Source organism: Molothrus ater, chromosome 1 (assembly GCF_012460135.2).
Source record: "Molothrus ater isolate BHLD 08-10-18 breed brown headed cowbird chromosome 1, BPBGC_Mater_1.1, whole genome shotgun sequence".
NCBI classification, from domain to species: domain Eukaryota; kingdom Metazoa; phylum Chordata; class Aves; order Passeriformes; family Icteridae; genus Molothrus; species Molothrus ater.
In genome coordinates, this window is record NC_050478.2 from 149034121 (window position 1) to 149057418 (window position 23298).

Below are 23298 nucleotides of genomic sequence, written 5' to 3' on the forward strand. Positions count from 1 at the left end.
AAACCTGCGCCAGTGCCTCACCATGAGCAAGTTTTGGAGGGAAGCAGTGAGTTCAAGGGGAGCTTTTCCCAACAAGGTAAAAAAATAATGGTAAAGTAGCAAAATGTCATAGAAAGACACAGATTTCTTCACTGAGTCAAGTATTGGAACAGCCTGCCCAGGGACATGGTGGAGTCACCATCACTGAAGGGCTTTAAAAGATGTGTAGCTGTGACACTTGGGGACATGGTTTAGTGCTGGGCTTGCCAGTGCTGAGTTAATGGTTGGTCTTGAGCTCTATTCCAACCTAAACAATTCCATGATACACTTGCACACAAGTGAGGTGGAATTTAGTTAAAGTCCTGTTAGGCTTAAAGCTGAAACCAACTTGATAAGGAACTACCACCATGTGCTCCTTTAGCTTATCAGTCTATTGGCCTAAGTCCCAGGTAACTTAATTCTTTTTGCCTCTGGCCTGAATGATAATCTTGCTTTGGAGTCAGCCAGCCATGAAGAGACTGCCACAGAAACTCTGGATGATTCCTGCTCTCTGTCCCAGGAACCAGCAGGCAGAGCAATGCTGACACCTAGTGCACAGAATCTGGCACAATCAAAAGCGATAAAACGTACTTGAAATTACTCTAAAACTGCCAACACGTTTTGCAAAGTGTTTCAAGTGACAAACTTCACCCAAAAATAGCCCTAAAGGACAGAAACAGCAACTCATTCTTCAAAACTGGAAGTATCAATCAGTCTGCTTAACTTCAGGCACTTAAAGGCTTGGACAGGCAAAGGGAAGTTGCTCACCACACTGGCTGGTTTTTACAGAAAGGATTAGGTCTTGTAAGCAGAGCTTCAAAATGTCTTTTAGCCACTCAAATCCTGATATAATTACAAAAAGCAGTCTGTTCTCAAAAGTCACTTCTAATTTTGGACACAGGGATATGAGACACATCAAAGAGGAGTTATCACAGGGCACCACGACCTTATCTGACAGTTCAAATTTTTGTACTTCAGGATATGAAGAAACACACAGAGTAGCAAAGCATTTTAGAGCGTTTCAGACAAATTTTGAAGCTGAAATTCCTATTTTTTCAGAAATGACAACACAAGACAGTGCTGACACAAAAGTACCACCCATCCCTAAGACCAAGCCCTGTATATCATGAGTTGTGAAAAAAGGTAATTGCACCAGGGTGAAAACTTTCAGAAACCAGTGGAGCTGGAAAAAACAGAAAACACAAAAGGAAAACACAGAAAAAAATTGGAGAAGTTACCATAGTTCCCAAAAGCAATCACTCAGAAAGAACATGAGGTATCATACTGAAGTCACCTATTTATGTCATTTTTAACAGGTTAGAACAATGAAAAATATGGCAGCAAAGCTGAAAAGGGCACAAGCACATGATCAGGAAATAAAGCAAAAAAACAAAGCTTTAAAAAACCCTATCAAAAGCTATTCCTCAAATACAAATACTGACAATGTTCACTAAATTCTTTAGGATGATAAAAGACAGGGCAATGCTCTTTAGGTAGACAGGAGCACTCACTAATAATTGGAATTACTATGAGAGAGGCAGTAGATTCCCAGAAAGTTTCATTTTCATCATATCTAAGTTTTTACCACTGTTACATAACTTGTTGCTTAATGGTTGTCCCCAGAGTTAATCAAGTATTTTCCTCAGCTGCAGAAAACCTTTTTTTCATCACCACAAAGACAGCAAAATTGCATTTTCCTAAGCACAAACAGTTATGTGTTACCATCCAGGAATTTGAAAGAAGAAAAATGAGAAAAAACCCACCCAGACACTCCAAGTAATTAATTCTGGGAAGATTGCAGCAGGCATTCTGCAGGCCATTGGTGCAGCACCTACAAACATCTTTCCTGACCTCACAAATTTATAAAAGCTTAATGCCTGTAAAGTGACTGCAAAACAGCCACCACCTGAAGCACAGCATTATTTCCACCTGGTTAATTTTTATTTGACTGCTCTACCAGACAAAACTACAACTGCACCTGGAAAGGCTGTAGGTCACTCTTCAGGTAATAGAGTTTTTCCTCAGGCTTGTTTCAAGTCAGGCTTTCAAAGAATGAAGCTTTTTATTTGTTTTTTAATTATTCCTTACTACATTAAAATTTTATAATCTCACTTTCTCTGTAATTATATTTTACAATTTATTCCTCATAACTGGATGCAAAGTTAAGTCTTATTACCCTGCAGCTCATCAGAAAATACCAATTACATGATATTACTAGACTGAGTATGAAATTAAATTTATGGATAGGAACTAGTTTTCCTGTTTATAAGTCTTACACTTTAACCTGTGAGGTGTTTTTTCTGCTGCAGAATATTGGTTGTGCTGATGTTCTATTTACCTACATATGAAAAACACTGTCTGTCCTACAGTTTATTCCCTCAGCTATCCCAAGATGACTCCTCCTCATGAGTTAGTCCAAATTATAAATACAACTCTTATTTGTTTCCATGCTTCATACATTACATCTTAAAAAGCTGTAAATACAATTCCCAGCCACAGCTCTCTTTAAGGAAAACACATTTCCAGCCCTGGAAAGATTATCCTACAGTTATTTCACACAATGATGCCAACACAAACTCTGCTCCCAGCCCTGCAGAGATCCAGTCTGAACTGCTTTGGGCTGGACTGGCTGCAGGTTCACTGGCAGCTCAGATCAGGGTCTGTTTTTCATGTTGCCAATCTTTGTGTTTGTGTATTATTAGGCAATAAATATCAACTATTGAAGTGGCAAGTACTTTGCCATTCACTGTGTGTTAGGGGTTAGGATTTCTCCTTTTGCTTCTTTCTCTCATGGAATTTTGTGCCATCTGTTGGTAAGAGACAATAAGGAACAGGACTTAAGGGTGACCAAAAAAAATGGGCAAGGTGGGGAAGGGTGCAGCTGGTTCCTCTCTCACCTGGGGGGTTTTCTCTTTGGGAAGGGCAAAAACACCAAGAGATTTTGGCCAGGGGGTGAGGGTACACACAGCAGTGAAGAACTGTGATTACTTTTCCCAGGTCTTTGCCTGAAAGCCCCAGATTTTCAGAGTTATTTGGAGGGAAGGGGTTCACATTTTCTATTCCAAGAGAGGTTCCTTCCCTCCTTGTCAGACACCTGTCCTTCAAACCAAGACACTGGGTATAACAGGTCTCCTCTGGTAAGAAGTGAAAGTTGCAATATCAGTGGTGTCAGGGAGAACTGAGTATTCTCTTAATGCACTAATTGCTTCCAGAAAAAGAAACAACAACAATCTTGGAGTTTGCAGGCAACAAGAATAACAGCACCAGCACAAGAGTTTGGGTGAATAACAAAGGGTGCAGAACTGCCAGCAAAAAAACAGGTTAGAGAATTAAAGAGGGCCTCTAGCACTACAAGGATTATGGCAATTAAGGCACTGTCTAACAAGACTGATGATTTTTATGACAGCTTACCAATTAATTATTGTCTCATTAATGCTTTGTTAGAAAATTTATTCCAGAGAAAGGATTCTTAGAAAATGAAAGGAAGTGTTCTACCTCTCTCATAAATCTGCTGTCCCTGTCTGGGCCTAATAAGGTCAATGGTGTGAATTCAAAATGCTCATCTTACCAAGATGTAATGAGCAAAAACCAAAAACCATTAAGAAACCTAACAGCTTTTTATTAATCCTTTCAACCACAGCAATCACTCTGTGAGCAGTGACACCAAGCTTAAGACACTGCTCAAGTGTTAATGTTGTTTTTGTGGTGATACTGAGCACTTTCCACACAGCTCCAAACACTGATTTCCCTCCTGAATTCCTTTCTGATTTGGCTTAATTAAGACTTTGCACTACACAGCAAAAATTCAGTTGATTAAGAACACTAATCAGACCCTTCAGCTCACTCTGCAACAGGCCATTCCTGATTTGCTCAGTTCCATTGAATGAGATGCAATCAAGAAAATTTTTAAAATCCACTGCAGAGCCATCCCAGGCAGCTGTTTTTCCCTAGTACAGCATCACAAGAGAACAACAATGGGATTTTTTTTAACCTTCACAAGGGAGAAGAAGCAACAGAGTTTAATCTCAAACTAAGTCCTCATGTTTTTAGATGAACTCTCAATACCTTGTAACCCAGACTCACAGATGTGAAAATCCTCAGAAGTCAAGCTCTCGTCAGAAGGAATGCAGTGGTACAGAAAATAAACTGGAGTCTCCTGAATCTAAGTAATTTTCAGTATATTCTGTCAAATGACAAGAGAAAGAAACCTGGACTTTCCAACTGACCTGCCGAAGGTTGATATAAACTGCGTTCTGCAGAAACTCAGAGGCTTCCATGCTCCTCTTCTGCATTGCCAGGACTCTCACAGCCTTCACACAAGCTTCCAGTTCAATCACCCCAGCATTCTTGTACTTGGAGAGGGAGAAAATTAAAATAATATTGAAATATTGCACCTGTTAGATTTTATGAGCATTTCTGCTCAGCACATAAATCAGCTGTCACATCCTCCAAACCCAGCAATTCCTTCATGCTAATGACTACACTGTTAAATCATCAACATATGCCCAAGTGAAAGTTAAGGTGTCATCTAAAATATTATTGTGCAAAACAGCTGCTTTCACCCTCTTCACTCACTGCTCTCATTTTGAGAGTTCAGGTGAGGAGAAAAGCTGGGAATATTGGAACCATTTGGGATAACTTCATATAAATGGTTGGTTGTGGTGCTGTGTCTGCAAATAAATTCTACCTTTACAATGCAAATATTTTTATTGCTGCATCCATTTTCTCTTTAGTTAAAACAATATTCCTGATGAGAGAATTAGAAATCCATCTGACTGTTCCAATATTTGTTTACAAAACATTTGCTGTAAATGACTGTTTAGTGATTTAGCTTGCTTAAGGAAGCTAAGGAGACAATGCAGATGTGCATTGAATTGTTTGTGCTCAGATAACAAACAGGCAATTTTCTAGCCAGACAATCTGGCCTGGTAATTTCCTCAAAAAACACTGATAGTAGGTATTTGATTTGGCCCACCTTCTGCTGAAGTTAAGCTCTCTTCAGGTATTTGTATTTGAAAACCAATGGGGGAAAGAAATCTCGATAAAAAAATGCAAGAGTTACACCAGCAAAGCTGTCACATATTCCTCTCTCATGCATTTATATTAGCAAAAGCAAATCAGTGGAGATTGAATCTATTTTAGAAGGTGCTGCAGAAGTTTTTTCAGTTGAGTGAGAACATAAGAAGTCTGCAGAAAGTGCTGCTTCCTCAGCATTAGAGCAAGGAGTTACTCTGTAGGTCTGGAACAGACAGAAGGTAACTGTGCTTGTCTTGAAGGGTTATAAATCAGTCCTGACACAAATCTCTTTGTTATTTCAAGTGAAGCTGCAGTGAAGCACAGTTATTACTTGCTGAGAGCACAGTGCATATTATAAATAATCAAAATATAAATATCCTGCCTTAAGCCCAACTAAGTCCAATAATTTTACACTCCTAGAGACATCACACCCTTTCAAGATGAGCAATGTACCCTTAAGGTAACATTAAAAAGCTGAATGCATCCTTGACAGTTATTGTTTTACTGATGGATTCTAATTTATCTGACACTGTGCCCAGAATCATCACCTTTCATTGCTCCTGATCATAAATTAACTCATGCACACAATTGAAATTGTTTCACTTGGAGAGTCTCCCTTTAACATGGACATGAAAATGCCTGTAGTAAATATTTATAAGCTTAGTCTAAAGATACATTATCAAACAAGAGAAACACCTGAAATTAAAAAGTGATTAAATAACTCCACTGCAATACAATCAAACTTATCTTTAGTGTTGATGTAGACACTGAGCCACTATTTTCACAGCAAAAAACAATTCTTTTCCTTTTCTTATTATGACTGCAGACATTAAGTTCCTTTTCCATCTCAGGCTCTGAGCATTTGCACAAAAACCTAAAAAGTGCTCCAGCAGAGCTGGAAGCTGTTTTACAAACCTCACTGCCATGCTTTAAAAGATCCCCCAAAACCAAAGCCTCAGCAGTTCATGGCTGAAAAGAACTTAAAGTGTTCCTTTATAAATAACCAGGATTACCTTGCCATAGTAAGAAATGGCTTCTTTGTATTTTTCTATGATGTCTTCAGGACTCAGGCAGTTCTTGGCACGTCCTATCTCAGCGCTGGTATCTGCATTGATGCCGTTGGAAGTCAGAGCACCTGGAACAGAACAGGGTCAGAAATGAGCACAGGGACTCTTGGCAAATGCTAAATATCTAAAAAGCAAGCTAGGGTATGCTGTAGGTTTGACACAGAATACACAAGGTACACTTGCCCTGCCTAGAAAGAAAGGAAATAATCTTTCACTTAGTAAAAAAATATACATTCATGATTTTTAGCCCTTATCTGAATGTTTAGACTTTGAGTAAAATACAGATTGCTAAACTTATATCATGGCCACATCTGAATAGCCAGTTTTAATCTTTGAACTATTCCTCCTTCTACTTTAAAACTGTGTTTCTAAAGCACACCTTAGGAAAAAAAAAGGCTCAGACAAAACAGTAAGAAAATGGTTTTCTTATATAAGAAAGAAGGCAAGAGACAGAAGGGTCTATATAAGGGATAAGAATTTGAAATAGATGCCAAGGAAATCTGGGGTATTAGAAAGAACATGAAAATTTTATTTTTAGAATTTTATTTTATTAGAGTTAACATCATAAAAGTGGAAACATATCAAAGGCTTGGCAAGGCTCAATACCTTCTTACATATTACTTAATCTGCAGCATTATACTGTAATTTATTTAGGATTATACACTAATTGGCTTCTCCAAGAGGTTTCTCTGCAAAAATGGCAAAAAAAATCTCTGTATTTCAGAGCTGGCCCTAACTGTCAACAGACAGTTAAAAACTACTGTGAAAGGTATTTCTGAATTTTTCTCAGGGAGCAGAAAGAATGTTTCTTTACACATTTAAATGCTAAGGGAACTTTTTAATATGCTCATTAACCTTAATGAATCAGACCAAGCACATCTGGAGACTAAGATTATTTTTATGGAAGTGCAAGATGTTTGTTCATGATGACTGAGGGAGCACCATGACACTACAGAACCACAGGACCATTCATGTTGGTCACTTCAAAAATATTTCAAAATCCTCACTACTCACGGAAAGAAATCCTATTGATTAGAATTTATTGAGACACAATCACAGAACTACAGCATTTATTTTGTGCCAGTTACCCTTCAGTCTCTATAATTTCTCAAGATTTATAGCCAAAAACTGAAGCATCAGGGATCATTACTAGTTTTGGCAAGTGGCAATAACTATACAATTGCAAAACACATCAAGTAATACAAGAAAATACTTTGGAAACATGCAGAAAAATAATGTACCTGGATCAATGAGAACTTCTTGTGCCCCTAAAAGGAGGAACAAAAATGATTTTTTTCAGCCTTAAATAGAGCCAGCAAAGTAAGTTCTTATAATCTTTTATAACATCAGGCTTGAACAAAATCATCGGATTCATCAGGGTTATCACTGCTGTTGTGAAGGACTACCAATTATAATTCAAGTAGTCCCCATATGTTAAATCTCATTTTGTTAATAAATAAATGTAAAAGTCTATAAATTTGCAATAAGTTCTAAGACACACTAAGAAGAATTTCAGAATTTGCAGTATATAATTTAAATCCATCTATTTTTTCCTTTATCTTTATTGTTTTGGTCAGCAAGTTTCCATTACAGTCCACTTAGTATTCATGCCAGGACCTACAATACTTCTATCTCTTTGTGGGAGCTCATTTAATCTGCACAATACTCTAGAATAAAATTTCCAAGTAATTTTATCCCTTTTAATTATCATTCATTTCTCTCCATCTAATTTTCTGAATAATTGAGTCATGTCAAGCCAAAAAGCCAGACTGTCCATGTAAGAGCTGCCAAGAGTACTGCAGAGTTGGATTACCAGTATGGAACACCTTGCCCTAAACTTTGGTTAAACATGACAAGAAAATTATTCATCTCAAGGGTTAAGCAGTCAAAAACAATTATTTTATCAGCAAGAGAGACCCTCCCTTCAGTTGACTTGCTCAGATTCCAGACAAGTGAAGCAGAGATTTAGATCTAGATTCAAATATACACCAACACTTCACTCAGGGGTCATAATTCTGCCTGGGGAAAAAGCAACAAATTCAAGATCTTAGAACTCTCAACAAATAAAATCCAGTCGAGAAATCCAGACCAGCCAGTGACCTAAGCATAAAGCAATCCAGACTCATCTTGTTTGACATACAAATCCCACAACTGTTACATCACATCCAGATTTCCTGGCCTGGAGGAACTGAGCAACTCAGAATCTTCCTTTACACTGAAGGCTGCAGAGACACATCCAGGAATTCCAGGGGACACAGCCTAAATCTGTCCCCATACAAACAAAAGGGTTTAGATACCTGAGAAGTCAAAGCACCCTTCTCACAGAATGGTTTGGAAAGGGACCTTAAAGACCATCAAGTTCCAACCCCCTGTCCATGGGCAGGGGCACCTTCACCAGAGCAGAGGCTCAAAAACCCAACCTGACCCTGAGCACTTCCAGGGATGGGCAGCCACAGCACAGAGCAGAAGCTCAGTTGTAATTTGGAACTTTCTTTCCAAAGTTGTTTCTACATAAAGCAGATACCCCATCTGCTGACCAGGTCCTGTGCTGCAGCCTAAAACTGCCAAAGGACGGAAATCACAAGGGATTCCAGAGGAAGATGTTTCTATTGGCTGGATATGGGCAGGAAACTTCATCCTTTGAAGGCTGAAGTACAAGAGGTGCAATTCCAGGTACAAGAGGAAGCACTAAATGTAACTCTCACATCTACACACCTCAAAATCAGGCACAAGTTTCAGTTCCAAGTGTGGCATTTCTTTGTGCAGAATTTGGAATCCCTTTTTTTTCTGGCTTTATCCCACAGAAAGATACAGTGGAATTTGTTCCCCAGATTGAGCAGTGTCCTCACAAAATCAATTACAGTGAAAGAGACTATAACCAAAGGTGCAGTTTGAAAGGATTTAAAATGAAAGGCACTGCAGACTCAGGAATAGGCAATAAAAAGAAACTTTCAGAAACTTTGTAGGAAAAGTTTCAGCAACAGCTGTTTGGCCAGAGGGAGCTCAGCAGTTCACACCAAACACAGAGATCATAACTAGACTTAGGGAACAGTATCTAATGGCCACAAAGTAATATTTTTGTCTGCAAAGGATGACAAAAAAAAAAAAACCTGTAATCAATTTCTCTTCACAGAAAAGTCCTTTGAAAAATCTTTTCATATGAAACAAAAAAATTTTTAAAATACAACTACAGTAACAAGTTTGCAAACTGGACTTTGAAATACAAGACAACTTAAATAGAAACCAGCAATAATACACCCAAAATTAATTCAATTATTCTGATAGCTGTTACTTATTTGTTACCTTCTTTAGTAACCAGGAGTACCCATGACAAACAAACAGATTGCAGCATTCCTGATAAATATCCATTGAAAAGGTCACTAACCAGGTGAAATTGTAACAGCCAATGTAAAATGCATTCATAGGTCATGGGACCAAATGCACAGATTTTAATGACTAGGTATTGTATAAAAATTAGTATTCTGTCCTGAAATAAGGTAATTTTACTATCACAATTATCTGATTTCAATACACACAGTTCATAATAAAGGTAATACAAAGCAAGTGTTTACTAGATTGTGACTTATAAAAGAATAAAGATGGGTGGATCTGAAAGATTCCTTCTTTTAGATGAAGGAATTAATTCTGACCACAGTGCACAAAAGAGAACTTAAAACCAGCACTGAAACCCAGCTATGTTTCAGTCCTGAGTGAATGCTTACACAGCAGCAGCTGTGCTGGGTTAGCCCACAGGCCTGTGGAGCTCCCATTAATCAATGGATTTCCATTTTCCTACCCCAGCCCAGCCTCTCCTGAAGGCCACGGAGCCTTTCAGGAGCTGTAACACCATGTGACAAGAGTCAGGTTATGTGACAGGCCCATCTGCACAACCACAGAGGAGTGGAGAGGATCAGTGACCATCAGCTGAACCCCAATAACCAAATCAGAGCCACCAGAGCCGGGGGGGGCGGTGAAGCCCAGCTCAGTTACCCCAGCAAGTCTCTGGATCCCCTTACAGACAGACTGGGGGGTCACTCCTACAGGGATATGGGGCTCACTGGAGGGAAAGAACATCCTGGGATTCCTTCTGGCGTGTAGGGGACAAGCCAAAGACAAAGAGAAGGAGGGACTGAGGCAGTTTAGGGACCAAGCATGGGAAAGCAGAGGGGAGGGCATGTGTGTGTGCTGGTCTAAGCACCAACAGCTGCAATGGGCTCTGGCTCTCAGCCTTGTGGGTTGAGGTGCCAGCAGCTGGTGCAGAGCAGTGCCAGCTCCTGGACAGACTGAGGCTGTGTCTGTGTTCCCTCTGTGCTCTCCAGGCCTGCTGGGAATTCCTGCTCAGCCTCCTGTCTGCCTGGACCTGGGGCCATGGAGCTGCAGCAGCCTTGCCTCTCACACACAGCACCAGATCTGGCACCTCTGAATGCAAGGAGTTCCACATCATACCTGGGGGCTGGATAAAGAGTAACTCATTTCATCTGCTTCTCCATCTGCTAAGCTCTGTTTGATGTCCTCCAGTTCTTCTCTGGAAACAAACACTGAGCCTGTGATCCCTACCCATCCTTTTCAACAATGTTCACTGTATTACAGATTGCTCTCATATTTCTCCTCAGCCATCTCCTTTGCAGTCCAAGAGTTTAGAAAAAGTATACTAAATCTTAAAAATTATGTTGGTTTATCAGCATTTCATTTTAAAAAATCTATTTGTTAGTCATTGACTTTAGAGTAGCAAAAGAACCCTGAATAAAATGTACCCAACTTAATTCTTTTAATACAAACAGCCCTGCCAGATCCTATTTTATGAAAACTGTCTGCATCTCCTCCAGCAAAATTCAAACACACACAGACACTACTAACAATCAGGTGAAGAAATCAAAAGCTTTGCAATTCTATGCAAAGCATATGTGTTGACATTAACACCAAAACAGAAAAGTAATTGCAAAAATCTGGAAATGAAAAAAAAACCAAATTCTTCCCCAAACCTCCCTCCTCTGATTAATGTTGTCATCTGTATAATTTTACACAGTCAGGATGTAGGGAGAAGTTTGCAGATGTGGTGGCAGAGAGAATAAAACAGAAATGCCATCCTTACCTGGCCTGTGCCTGTTCCCTGCCTCAGCAGAAAGAGAACCTCCTTGGGCCCTGCGAGACCCAACTTTACCCCCAGTGCCACCTGGGTAGTGATAGATGACAGATGCTGAGCACAGCCCCTCCAGGGCAGCTGCAGAGAAAAGGACAAAAAGCCAGCAGGTTAGCAGAGACATTTGCAGGAAGTGAAGTACCCTGTGGTGAAGTCCATTTACACAAACAAAATGTGCCTCAAATTAGAGATCTAATGACAAAGCCCATGGAAAATTCTGATATTCAATGTGCTTTTCACATCTGTGTTCACCCTCAGAGCCCACACTGCCCCAACCCACTGACAGAATCTGCAGGAGTAAGAACTTGTCACAGTAGAGGAAGCTCACATGAGAAGCACTTAATCCAAGTGGATGCAATTCCACAAAAGCAGGTAAGAAGCCAAGAGAGCTGACCAAGGTAAAGGCACTCTCTGATCACCTCCAACAGGTTCATGCTCATTGGGGGAGGTTTCTAGTGGCTGGGAAAAGGGAAATGTCATCTTCTTTGAGAAGGAAGTACCAGCACAGATAGGTCAATATCAGCCCCCTGGAGAGGCTACAGAGAAATCCTGCTGGAAGCACATAAAGTGAAAGAAGGTGTCTGTGAACAGCTCACATCGATTTATTGAGGAGAAATCAGCCTTTGGTAGCCTCACTGCCCCCTCTGAGGAGATGCTAAGCTCAGTGGACAAAGGAACAGCAGTGGATGTTGTGTATTTTGGCTAAAATCTTTGGACATGGTCTCCCACAGAATGCTTGAAGCCAAATCAGGAAGATTGAGAAGGCTGGCCTGGAAAGCAGGTGGAAAATCAGCTGAAGGTTGGTGCTCCTGCTGCCTTTAAAACATCCAGTAGGGAAGAGATGGAGGCAGGAGCTTCTCAGAGGTGCAGGGACCAGATGAGAGTCAACACAAGTGAACACAAGAAATTCTGCTTTAAGCTAAGACCAATTTATGTTTTGTAGTTGTTTTTTTCCAAAGTATAATCAGCAAAATGTTAGAACAGGTTGCTCAAAGACTGTATAACTTCCATAATTAAATATACCTAAAATTCAATTGGACAGGTCCCTGAACAACCTGATGTAACTGGACATAAGAAAAGCAGATCAGACTTATTTGGATTGGACTTATTTGGATCAGACTATTTGGATTGGAAGAGTCCTCTGGAGGTCTCTAAGTAGAATTTGAGGAATCTTGAGCCATTTAAGTTTTTGGAATTGCAGAAGGAAAGAAATGGGAGGTCAAAAGGTGTTAAGGTTTTCATGGTATGTAATCTACAGGGCCATTAGGAAGATAAATGGTTTCCACGTGGAATGGGAAAACTTAAAGCAGAACTGGAGACAGTGATTGTCCTGGAAGGGTATGAAACTGAGAAGCAGAAATTGTGCTCAAGGATCATTTGTATGGCCAATAAATAACAAAAAGCAGGCATGGAAAAAAAAAAGGAAAGGATGGAGGAAAGGCAGGGGAAAAAAAGCAAATCCTGGCACCTAATATGAAAGGAAATGATGCCAGTGGAAGTTTAACACTTGCAGCTTTAGGAGATGGAAAGGCAAAAGTCTTTTCCTAACAGTCCACAGTAGACACCCATAGGAAACATTTTTAAAACACCTACACAACCCAGTAAAGAAAAATCAAATACTTTCCAAGGAATTACGAAAAAATCAGACACAACTTTTTTTAAGTACATGCTTTACTACAGTAACACAATTTATCCTGTTTAGGTTTTCCTAAACACATTCCTTTCTCACATCTTATTGACCAATTTTTGTTTCAACTTCATCCTTCTTTGTGAAAAATGCGTATTTTATGATTGGCTTTTCGAAAGTATTAAAATTAATATTGTATGTGTTCTGTTAGAAAGTTATGCTGTATTAAGTTTCTTAAGTAGTGTGTTAAATATAGTTTAGGTTATAACATAATGTTAAAATAGAAACTATGCTATGTAGGATACTTTTTTCCTAAAGAAAGGACTCGCAGTGAGACAGCAGCCACAGGACACCTAAATCTCTCAGAGAAAGAGAATTTATTGCCCCATTATCAGAAGAAATGAACTTCTTCCTGCCTTGCTCAGCCATGACAACGCTGTCAGGATTAAGAGGAAGAAGTTGACACTGACCAGACAGAATCCTGTGTTTGAATGGAATTCATGCATCATGTATGAGGTGTATGAGTATGCAACAAGTTATTGTTTTTAAGGGTTAACCCTCTGGTAACGTGTGTCCTTTTTCGGGCTTATGCTGCCCAGAAAAATGTACCCATAACTCTTTGTTTCTATTGTCTCATATTGTCCTAATCCAAATTGTCCAAATTATTATTACTCTAATTATACTGCTATTTTTATAACCATTTTATTATTATTAAACTTTTAAAATCTTAAAAACAAGTGATTGTCGGGAGTTCAAGACATCCCTCTGGGTGTCCTGGACTGTCAGAACCCCTGCCAGGGGGCTCAGAGCCCAAGACACCTGTGACTTTGATTATGACCCATAGAAAAAGTTACCAACCTTATGTGAAGACAAGATACAAAAGCTTAAGTAGAATGACAGTGAATTTATCACAAGGTGAAAAATAGATTTTTTAGTGTTTTTAGAATGGGGGTTCAGGAGACAAAGTAGCAGAGTCTAAGCGTGTCCAGTCCTTCTTCTTCTTGGCCTCCATCTTCTGCTGTGATGTTGGCACTTTTAATTAGTTTAGAGTAGAAGCTCACTTTCTAACATAGGTGATAGGTATTAAGAAGTTATGGTAAACACTGTACACGTAGTTTTTAGTATAAAAAGAGAACACCGCCTCTGAGGCAGGCAGTGTGGCTCAACCCGACCTGCTAGACAGACCTCAGCGAGTCAGAGAAAGAATTTTATAGATAAAAAACAATAAACAACCTTGAGAACAAGAATAGAAGAGTTCTGACTCCTTCAACTGCTGGGCTGGGAAAAGACTTTCTAATGCATCTCAAGGTCACTCTGATCAGCAGAGATTCCAAAAAGTGATTGGCATTTTTCACATTACTCACACCTGATATCCAGATTTTGGTGACTAACATCATTACTGCTTTTCACAACATCTCAGGAAATTACAAAGGATAGTTTGATTTACTTGGCGTGAAAAATGTCAATCACCTGTTTTTAAGATTTTAAAAGTATAATAGTATATAATAAATCCTGCTCTGGGCCTCTGTCTCCTCTGCTGGGACCCTCTCCACACACAGCCCAAAGGTATCGGGGGCCAGAACCCCCTCAGACCCCCCCAGACCTCACTCACAATGGTTATAAAAATAGCATTATAATTAGAGTAATAATAATTTGGACAATTTGGATTAGGACAATATGAGACAATAGAAACAAAGAGTTATGGAAGTCCAGGTACCTTTTTCTGGGCAGCACAAGCCCGAAAAAGGACACACGTTAACAGAGGATTAACCCTTAAAAACAACAGCCTGTTGCATATTCATACATGATGCATAAATTCCATTCAAACACAGGATTCTGTCTGGTCAGTGTCAACTTCTTCCTCTTAATCCTGACAGCGTCATCCTAATTGAGCGAGGTGGGAAGTTTGTTTCTTCTGATAATGGAGCAATAAATTCTCTTTCTCTGAAAGATTCAGGTGTCCTGTGGCTGCTACTGGGTGCAAGTCCTTTCTTTAGAAAAAAAGTATCTCATGTAGCATAGTTTCTAGTTTAACATTATGTTATAACCTAAACTATATCTTGAACACACTACTTAAGAAACTTAATACAGCCTAACTTTCTAACAGAACACACACAATATTCATTTTAATCTTTGCGAAAAGCCAATCATAAAATCCATATTTACATCAAATACCCATTTTTCACACTTGGGATTACAAGTGCCACCACCCAGTCATACCTCCAAGCCAGAGGAAGTCGTTGACAGAGCGCAGCAGCTCCACTGCCATGTGGTAGTGCACCAGGGAATCCTGCAGCATCCCAGCCTGCAGGCACAGGTCCCCCACGTGCTTCCGCATGCGGCCCTGGCAGCGCTTCTTGTAGTGTCTGCAAAAGAGAGGTGCACTTCAGGAATGCTGCTCTGGGATAACAAACACCTCAAGGCAGTTTTCTTCCCTCCTTCATAGCACATCAACATGGATTTACTCTCAGCTTTCATATTTGCTTAGAAGCAAACTAATGTAATGTGCAAAAGGAGCAACAATGTGAGGATATATTGGAAAAAGCAATGTATCACACGTTTTGGCAACACGGCTAGAGTCACATGCCCTGAAAACCTGCAAAGCAAGGCTCCTGCAGACTACAGTGAGTGTTTGGCTGCCTGTCCATAGCTGATATGCTGCTTTTTTGCTCTTCCAGTACACCCAAAAGCTCATTGTTAAGCCAGGGTAGTCTCTTGTTCTGCCTTTTTCCTTTCCCTCAGCAGGGGATGGATTGTTCCTGTGCTTCCAGGAAGCTGTTCTTGAATAAATCCCACAACTCCATGGATGCTTCCCATGGAATCCCTCACATTTTGGCTCTGAGCATATTAAAGGTGACCTTTCCAAAATCCTGCTCTGGGCCTCTGTCTCCTCTGCTGGGACCCTCTCCACACACAGCCCAAAGGTATCGGGGGCCAGAACCCCCTCAGACCCCCCCAGACCTCACTCACAAACCTCCCCCTGCTCCCAGCCCCTTCTTTTAAAGGGATGATGAGTGAAAAAGCACCATCGCTTCAGGCAACAGCTGACAGGGTTTCTCCTCCTACTCTTTTTACATGTTAAAATAAACGGTGATGTTCTTCCCAAGTGAACAGACAAAGCCTACTGAATATATTCAACAGACACCTTGGTACAGCTGAAAAGGCAACTTGGCCATAAACCTGTGTGACAAAGGCACTAATCCTACTGTTTTGTTTGGTTTTTTAGTACGTTTCAGCTAAAGAAAAGTTTAAAAAGTAGCAGATGCAAAGCAAGACATGCTGGACTTGGAAAACACCTCATGGTTTTTAAGAGACAGTTCAGAACAACTCTGCTCTCCCAAATCCATGAACAATCCTCCTTTTCTCCTTCCTGCAAAAGTATTCCCTAGCAAGAATGTCCTTGCACTATAATTATAAGCTTGTTTTATGAGGAAGAAATTTAAATGTGAACTAAGATATTTTATTAATTTATCTATGTTATTTTCAATAGTATATCCTGTTGTTCTAACCGTGTCTTCTAAGTACATCCAGAGAGGTATGCACGTTTACAAACATCACACTGAGGAAAAATAAACTCTTATTTCTTTGGATAGTTTCAACTAAAATAAAGGTCAATCAAAAATGAAAATTTAATTAGAAGAATTGATGCTGTTGTCATTAAATCCAAAGAATCTGGTAAAAATACAAAGAACCATCTTGGATTGACATAGTTGTAAACTTTGAGCTTTTAGGAGATGTAGTGATACTTTTTCCATTTAATTAATTTAATTTAAATTAAGTTGAACAGGTTGCCCAGAGAAGCTGTGGATGCTCCATCCCTGAAGTGGTCCAGGCCAGGTTGGATGGGGCTTGGAGCAACCTGGAATAATGGAAGGTCCCTGCCCATGGCAGAGGGGCTGGAAGGAGATGATCTTTAAGGTTTGTTCCAGCCCAAACCAGCCTGTGATTTTTTTAAAAGTTACCAAGACTATTTGAACTTAGCAACTTTAAACAAAAAAGAAACCCAAAAAAACCCTACGGTTACACCCCCACTCCAGATGCTGAACTCTTATTCCCTGGAGTGAGACCAGAATATAAGAGGAATGCCACTGTTATGGAATGAAACCAGGTTTGAGGCAGAGGGGTTTTTTTCAAGTGAGGAACTGAAATGTCACTGAAACAATCCCCATAAGGCATCTGAACAAACTGTCCTCATGAGGTCTGTAATGTAGAAATGACAAAAGGAGAAGAGGCACAGAACATATGAAATGTAAGGGTAGGAATAAGGACATTCATTTATTTCCTTTAGATTTGAAGGCAGAAAGGCCAGGAGGAATGGCAAGAATCCAAACAATTCCATGTCACTGGTTTATTTGCCTTCAAGGCTATCAGTTTGGCTTGGGCAGTTTACACCACAGAGAAGCATCTTTTCAGCCACCAAATAATGTCTCATTCCTTGCAGTTGGTTTGGGAAAAGGAGATGAAGAGAAAGTAACTGATTTACTGATTTATATGGACAGGGGACAGAAATTGAAAAAGAGAAGATATATAGAAGTACAGAAAATAGCCTTAATAAAAACTGAAGAGAGAAGCTATCAGAACCAGTGTTATTGTCTACAAAAAAAGAAAAAGGAAATAATAAAAGGAGACAAGCAATAGGTCTCCTATTGCTTCTCTCCATCTAAAAAGTTACAAATAATTCCCATATAAATGTTTGCACTTTTCTGATCTAGCACACCATATTCACAATTGATGTGAAGGTGTTGCCATTAAATGAAGCTCAATACAATTGTTGTTGTTCTTCATCTTTCAGATGTGTCAGGAATTGAAATATTTGTCTTTTATTTTTCAACAAGTATGTATTTTATGGATCTTTTAAGAACAAAAATGTAAGAAAATTCCATGTGAAAACTAAAGCTGCTCTGTATGAAATATGGAAGGGCACCAAATCTTACCAAGATTTCAGTCTGAGCTTTGAGTTATAGAAAAATAACTCCAAACTCAAAAAGTTCCGTCGTTATCTGGAGTCAGCATTGCACAGGAGAGTTTAAATTGGTTATAAATCAGATTTTCCTACTCTCTGCACTCCAGAATGAAAATAGCATTGTAAATGTTAAATTGCTTTGACTTTTTTTTGGTTTTTTTACATAAGTAGTGGAATTGGAGAATCACTGTTTCCATACCCAGCTATAATTCCTCTCAAAGATGCCACTGCTTCCAACTCTATCTCTATGCTTTCAAGCAATCTTTATGTTTATGAACAAATTAAAGTTCTTATTCTCTCAAAACTGTACTTTATAAGCTTTCTTCCAGATTTTCCAGCTAGCAGATGATTAAATTCATAAATATGAGTCATACAGCAAAGGAAAAGAGATGATGCCTGACTCCTAAATCAGGACCTGATACCAGAATAGTCTCAATCACACAGCCTCACCATCAGCTCTTCCTAAACTAATTCTGCTGCTGATTTATGCCCAGTCAATATATCTGAAGTTTGAAGGCATTTATTCACCCAGACATCAATAAATATTGCTCATAAAACCACTGTTCTTTGAAAAACTCTCCTTTATTTATAGAAAACCAGATAATTTATTCCTGGTGATGAAGACATTTACTATTAATTATTCAAAAACCAAATTCACTCCACCTATTTTCAGGCTCTTCAAGGTATTGCCAAGACAGGATAAATCTCCTACAGTCCCTGCAAGTCACTGCCATCCTCTTGGAAAATATTTTCTCACTAATTATAGAGTAAGTTTGTACCAAACAAATGTATAAACTGTCTTAATTAGGCAGTCACAATTAAGTACAGTGAATTCAATTACTTCAAGTATGTCCAAAAAGACAAAAGGCAAAGATTTCATGGAAACGAAACCCACTCTCCACAGACAGCAGAACTTAATTCACTTCAGATTTGGGAAGCCTCTTTTTAAAAAAATCCAGTCTCTACAACATGAGGCCCTTAAAATCATGTCCAAGGGACTCATTGTTTCTTCTGTGCATCCTGGGGTGCAAATTTAATGGGAAAAATGCCCTATTGCATGTATATTCATTATATATATATATAATATATGTCTCAGCATAAAGTGATTGCTCATTTTAATACAGAGCTAGTTTTGCTTCACAGCTTTAGCTGAAGAACCTGAAAGTGAGAAGCTTACAGATACCATCTCTCATAATTATTTTTTATTAAAACCCTGTTAAAATATTTCAGCTCTCTCCTGCTTAATCCTAACCTATTTAGGGACAAGAAGCCCACATAAATGAACAATTACTTCCTCTAGGATAAGAGGACAACCTTTCTCTGGGCCAGTTCCTTGCAGCACCTTACTGCCAAGAGCTGCTCCTATTAATTTTTCCTCTAGAAAATCATTTACAACACGAAATTTCAAAGAAGCACCCCAAGTGTCCCCCTACAAACCCTCTCCTGAGTGTGATGCACTCAGAAACATCCCCAGGGAAGGAAGGCAGTGCCACCTCCTGCAGGGCCACCCACGGAATGCTCCTTGGTGTCACTCACCCAAACTCCTCTTCTGAAGGTCCTCACCACACAGAAAAATCCCATTGACTACAAAACTACTTTAAAATCTTATTTTCTAAAATTAGTTGGGTTGAAGCTCTACCAAACACACTCTTATATTCAGAGGAATCACCACAATCATGACCAGTGACCACTGCTACCACTTCAAAGTGGAGGACAGTAAGTCTGTTCCAGGAACTATGAAGAACTACTTAATTTTCATTTCTGCTTTCTTTGCTCTATAGGATATGTGCTTTATTCTTTCATCTCCAGCTCTTTTCTAGGATCCCAGGATAATTTTATGGAAAATTTAGTGCAACAGTGTTATATTTGAAGACAGAATTTATTTTCACTACAAACCATCCAGAAACAAGTTTGACGGAATTTCTGGATCCTCAAAATTTGGCTAAATTTACAAACAAGAAACATGCAAAATCAATTCTCAAAAGTGTATTCATGCAAAATGCTCCAACAAAAATTTCCATCAAGTTCTACTAATTCCAGTTAGCATGCAGAGCTAAAGATGTCACCAATCATAACATTATCCAGACTTCAAGAGACACAGCTACGGCATTGGATCAACTGCCAGAACTTTTGAATTCGGAAATCAAACACAGGCAGCAACAGCTTCATGGCTTTGGAGTTTAAAAAATAAAGCAAATTCCAGAGGCCAGCAGCCACCTAAGCAGACTATGTGTGTCCTACAAAAAAACTCAGCATTGCTACCAAATATAATTGCCAAATGCACCAAAAGGGGGCAGCTGCAGTGGTGAGGCTCCAGGCAGCAATTATTTTTGTGTGTACTGAAAAAATAAAGATAAAAAGCAACACTAAAATATGCAATGAAGGCGAAGTGAAGAGGCAGGACATGGGAAAAAAGCTAACTATTTTCAAAGATACACAATCACATCCTACCTTTTTAGACCCAACAACAAACTCACAGGGCAGTATGAGAGAAGAAGGGGGGGAAAAAAAACAGAAAGGAACAAAACAGAAATTAGAAAGACAGAGAACAGAAAGAAAATTAACAGCCACATACACATACTGAGATCATCAACTTTGATAAATCAGTGCACAAATCCCAGCTATGACACTTCTGTAAACAGGGCCCTACATCCTCATCCCTTCACAGCATTAAATGATGCCAGTATTAAAAAAAGAAAGAACCTAAGACACAAACTGATGTAAACAACATTAAAATGAGCTTATCCAAGTAGATTCACAATCATACTTAAGTATGTTTATTTTTAGCTGAAAACAGAAATAAAATAGAAAACTTAAAACAAATGGGATTTTCAGTATTTCTGGCACATATAATTCCTAGTTTTCAGTTTGTAGGACATTTTTATCATCATGAGAACATGTGTTTCCATTGTTCTCCATCAATCCCCCAGCCTCTACAAATAACTATCAAGTGCAACTGATTTCAGAAACTTTTTCAACTATCCTCAGCAGCCCTGTGACCACATAAATATTTAACCAATTTACAGCTGAAGAAACAGAAAGAAAAAATCAATAAATTTGCCAAAATCTCTTCTTGGCTTAATGCTCCAGGAATTAAACCACAGTCAGCCTCTCAAGTCCTACAATTTCTGTTTAACACGGACAACCTTTCTTCAAAACATTTTAGGACTCGGCCCATTATTTTTCATACATAATGTTCTTTATCAGCCAAAAAAAGTTCTTCTACCCACAAAATTCAGTGAGTTTGTGTATGTTGTCATCTCAGTCAATTCTGGGAAAGTGTCTCTCCTGCTCATTATACAAGCAACTTGCAAAAGACAAAGATCATCCTCACTTTTCCCAAGAATTGCCTTATTTGAAATAATAATCCATCTTCCTAATTTATGAACTTTGCATCCTAAAAGAAGCCAATCAGATTACTTCCAGGGCAATTATCATGCAACCAACCCAATGAAAGTCTTATAACTGAGTGAGGGAGAAGATCAGGTTTATATATAAAGCCCTGATCATCACATAAATACTAACATTAGTATTTGACCATAAAATACTTGCAGAAAAGTATATTTTAAGATACAAACCATGTTCAATAGTTTTAATTAGTCTCCAAATCATGTGATCAGAATTATTTGGCCCATGTAAATTCTCAGCATATTTCCCTCAATCTACCATCTCAATACCTCCAGATTACAACTGCACTACACATCTAATTACACCTTTGCTACACACTGCCATTTAATTTCAATTTCAGAAATTATAGGAAAATGTATGTTTATTTAGCCTAAGTAGGTATCCACAATTACAGCAGCAGAGATACATCCTCTGTTAGAAGAACAGTGTGTCTTCTCTGACATTTATTTAACAGAGAACATTTGTGGTTTTAGGTAATTGGTTGCACACTGACTGGGAGGTCAGGATACATTATATACCAAAATTGCAAATAGACAGAAAGTATACAGAAAATATCAAGGGACTTTCTTTGCCTTTAACCCTTCAGAAATTTTCACCTGTTCTAGGAAAAGCTGCTTCATTTGCCTCAATATCTCAATATCATCATGTTTTTATTTCTTTCTGAAAAATCATTATGCTGACAGACTCAAAACCAACAAAGTAGCAAAAGTTGTTCTACCAGATGTACCCATTTCCTGCATTCAAACAACCTTGAGCCCTCTCTGAACAGAATTACACATCCAGAAAAAACAGAAACTGCTCTCGATTGGAGAATGTCCTTTCTAGCCCTGTCTCTCCTGGTATGCAGTGCTTTCCCTTAATTAGTCAATCTGTCACTACAGAAGGGAATGTGCTAAAATAAAATCCTGTGAACTGCAATCCAAGCACCAAAAAAACTCACAAATAATAAAATGCAAGGTTACTATCACTGGCTCTCATCCAAAGACTTTGGCTTGAAAGTATAAGTTAGTTTAATAAACTAATCTGAGTTCAGGGACCTGAGTTTCTTTAGAACAGAGGGCAGAGAGGCATCAGGCTACATGAAAGGTGCCTAGAAAGGTTCCTGTTCAGAGAAGCTAGAAATACATTTTCATTCAGCTTTCTGAAGTTTTAATGTATAAATCCTAAGTTTTATAACAATCAGAAGTACCAACTCCACAGCAATATAGAACTGAAGAACTTTCTTACTACTGAACTGAAAAATTAGAATATTTAACACCTTTTCTTTGAGCAGTTCGGTGCAGCAAACATTTCAAGTGCATGCATTGATCCAGACTTACAGAGAACCTGTTTGGTATTCAAACCTGCCAGCAAGGGTGTGTGCAGAGCTGAGCCAGTGATTAACTCTGGATAAACCCCTGTGTCTACAGGCAGGGTCACACACCTTCCATTCTGCAAAGGACTGAAGCACCACGCTGAATCTGTTTGAATTCCTCACTGCAACAGCATCAAATACCTGCTTGGAGATGTGTGGGCACACATTGTGCTGTCACTCCATTTCCCCCCCAGCTCAGAACCTCACAAGGAGTATTTCCCACTAGTAACAACACAGCCACTGCTCAGAAGTCATTCATCTAAGAAACCATTTCCAAATCACAATTTTTTAGAAGACACAACTGAACAGCAGAATTCATTCTGATTTTGAGATTCCTGGCCAACAATTATCATTTGCTACCTATTTGGAACAGGAAATTTTGATTACATTTAGCCAAATTTCATTCAAACTGAGTAATTAAAGACAGGATTCTAAAAAGGCTTGTCCAAACTTCTCAATTTTACCACCCACATGCAAAAAGCAGTAACACAGTAATTCATACTGATAACTGAAGAATAGTGCAGGGACAAACAGGGACCAACAAGTCAGAGCCAGTTCAAGTGCTCACCAAAGAGAAGCAGGGCACTGGGGTACTGATGGTCCTTCAAACCACCACAGATAATTTAAGAAAAGGCTCCAAACTAATTAGAAACCTGGAATGCTTTCTTCCTGTTTCCAAGGCCAGGACCAACTATGCAGGCAGAG

General features: G+C 39.0%; 1 protein-coding gene across 3 annotated transcripts in view; it reads right to left on the bottom strand.

The window, feature by feature from the left end:
• TRAPPC9 (trafficking protein particle complex subunit 9) overlaps window positions 1–23298 on the bottom strand; it is a 450115-nt gene that overhangs the window by 423804 nt on the left and 3013 nt on the right. For 2 of the 3 annotated variants that reach the window (XM_036406474.1, XM_036406472.2), the window contains exons 3-7: window positions 15089–15234; window positions 11194–11322; window positions 7343–7369; window positions 6048–6169; window positions 4245–4370 (exon numbers count right to left, since the gene is read on the bottom strand). In XM_036406474.1, the coding sequence (XP_036262367.1) occupies window positions 4245–4370; window positions 6048–6169; window positions 7343–7369; window positions 11194–11322; window positions 15089–15234 (550 nt within the window). The remainder of the gene's footprint in view (window positions 1–4244; window positions 4371–6047; window positions 6170–7342; window positions 7370–11193; window positions 11323–15088; window positions 15235–23298) is intronic. The other variant, XM_054515230.1, reaches the window with a different exon arrangement.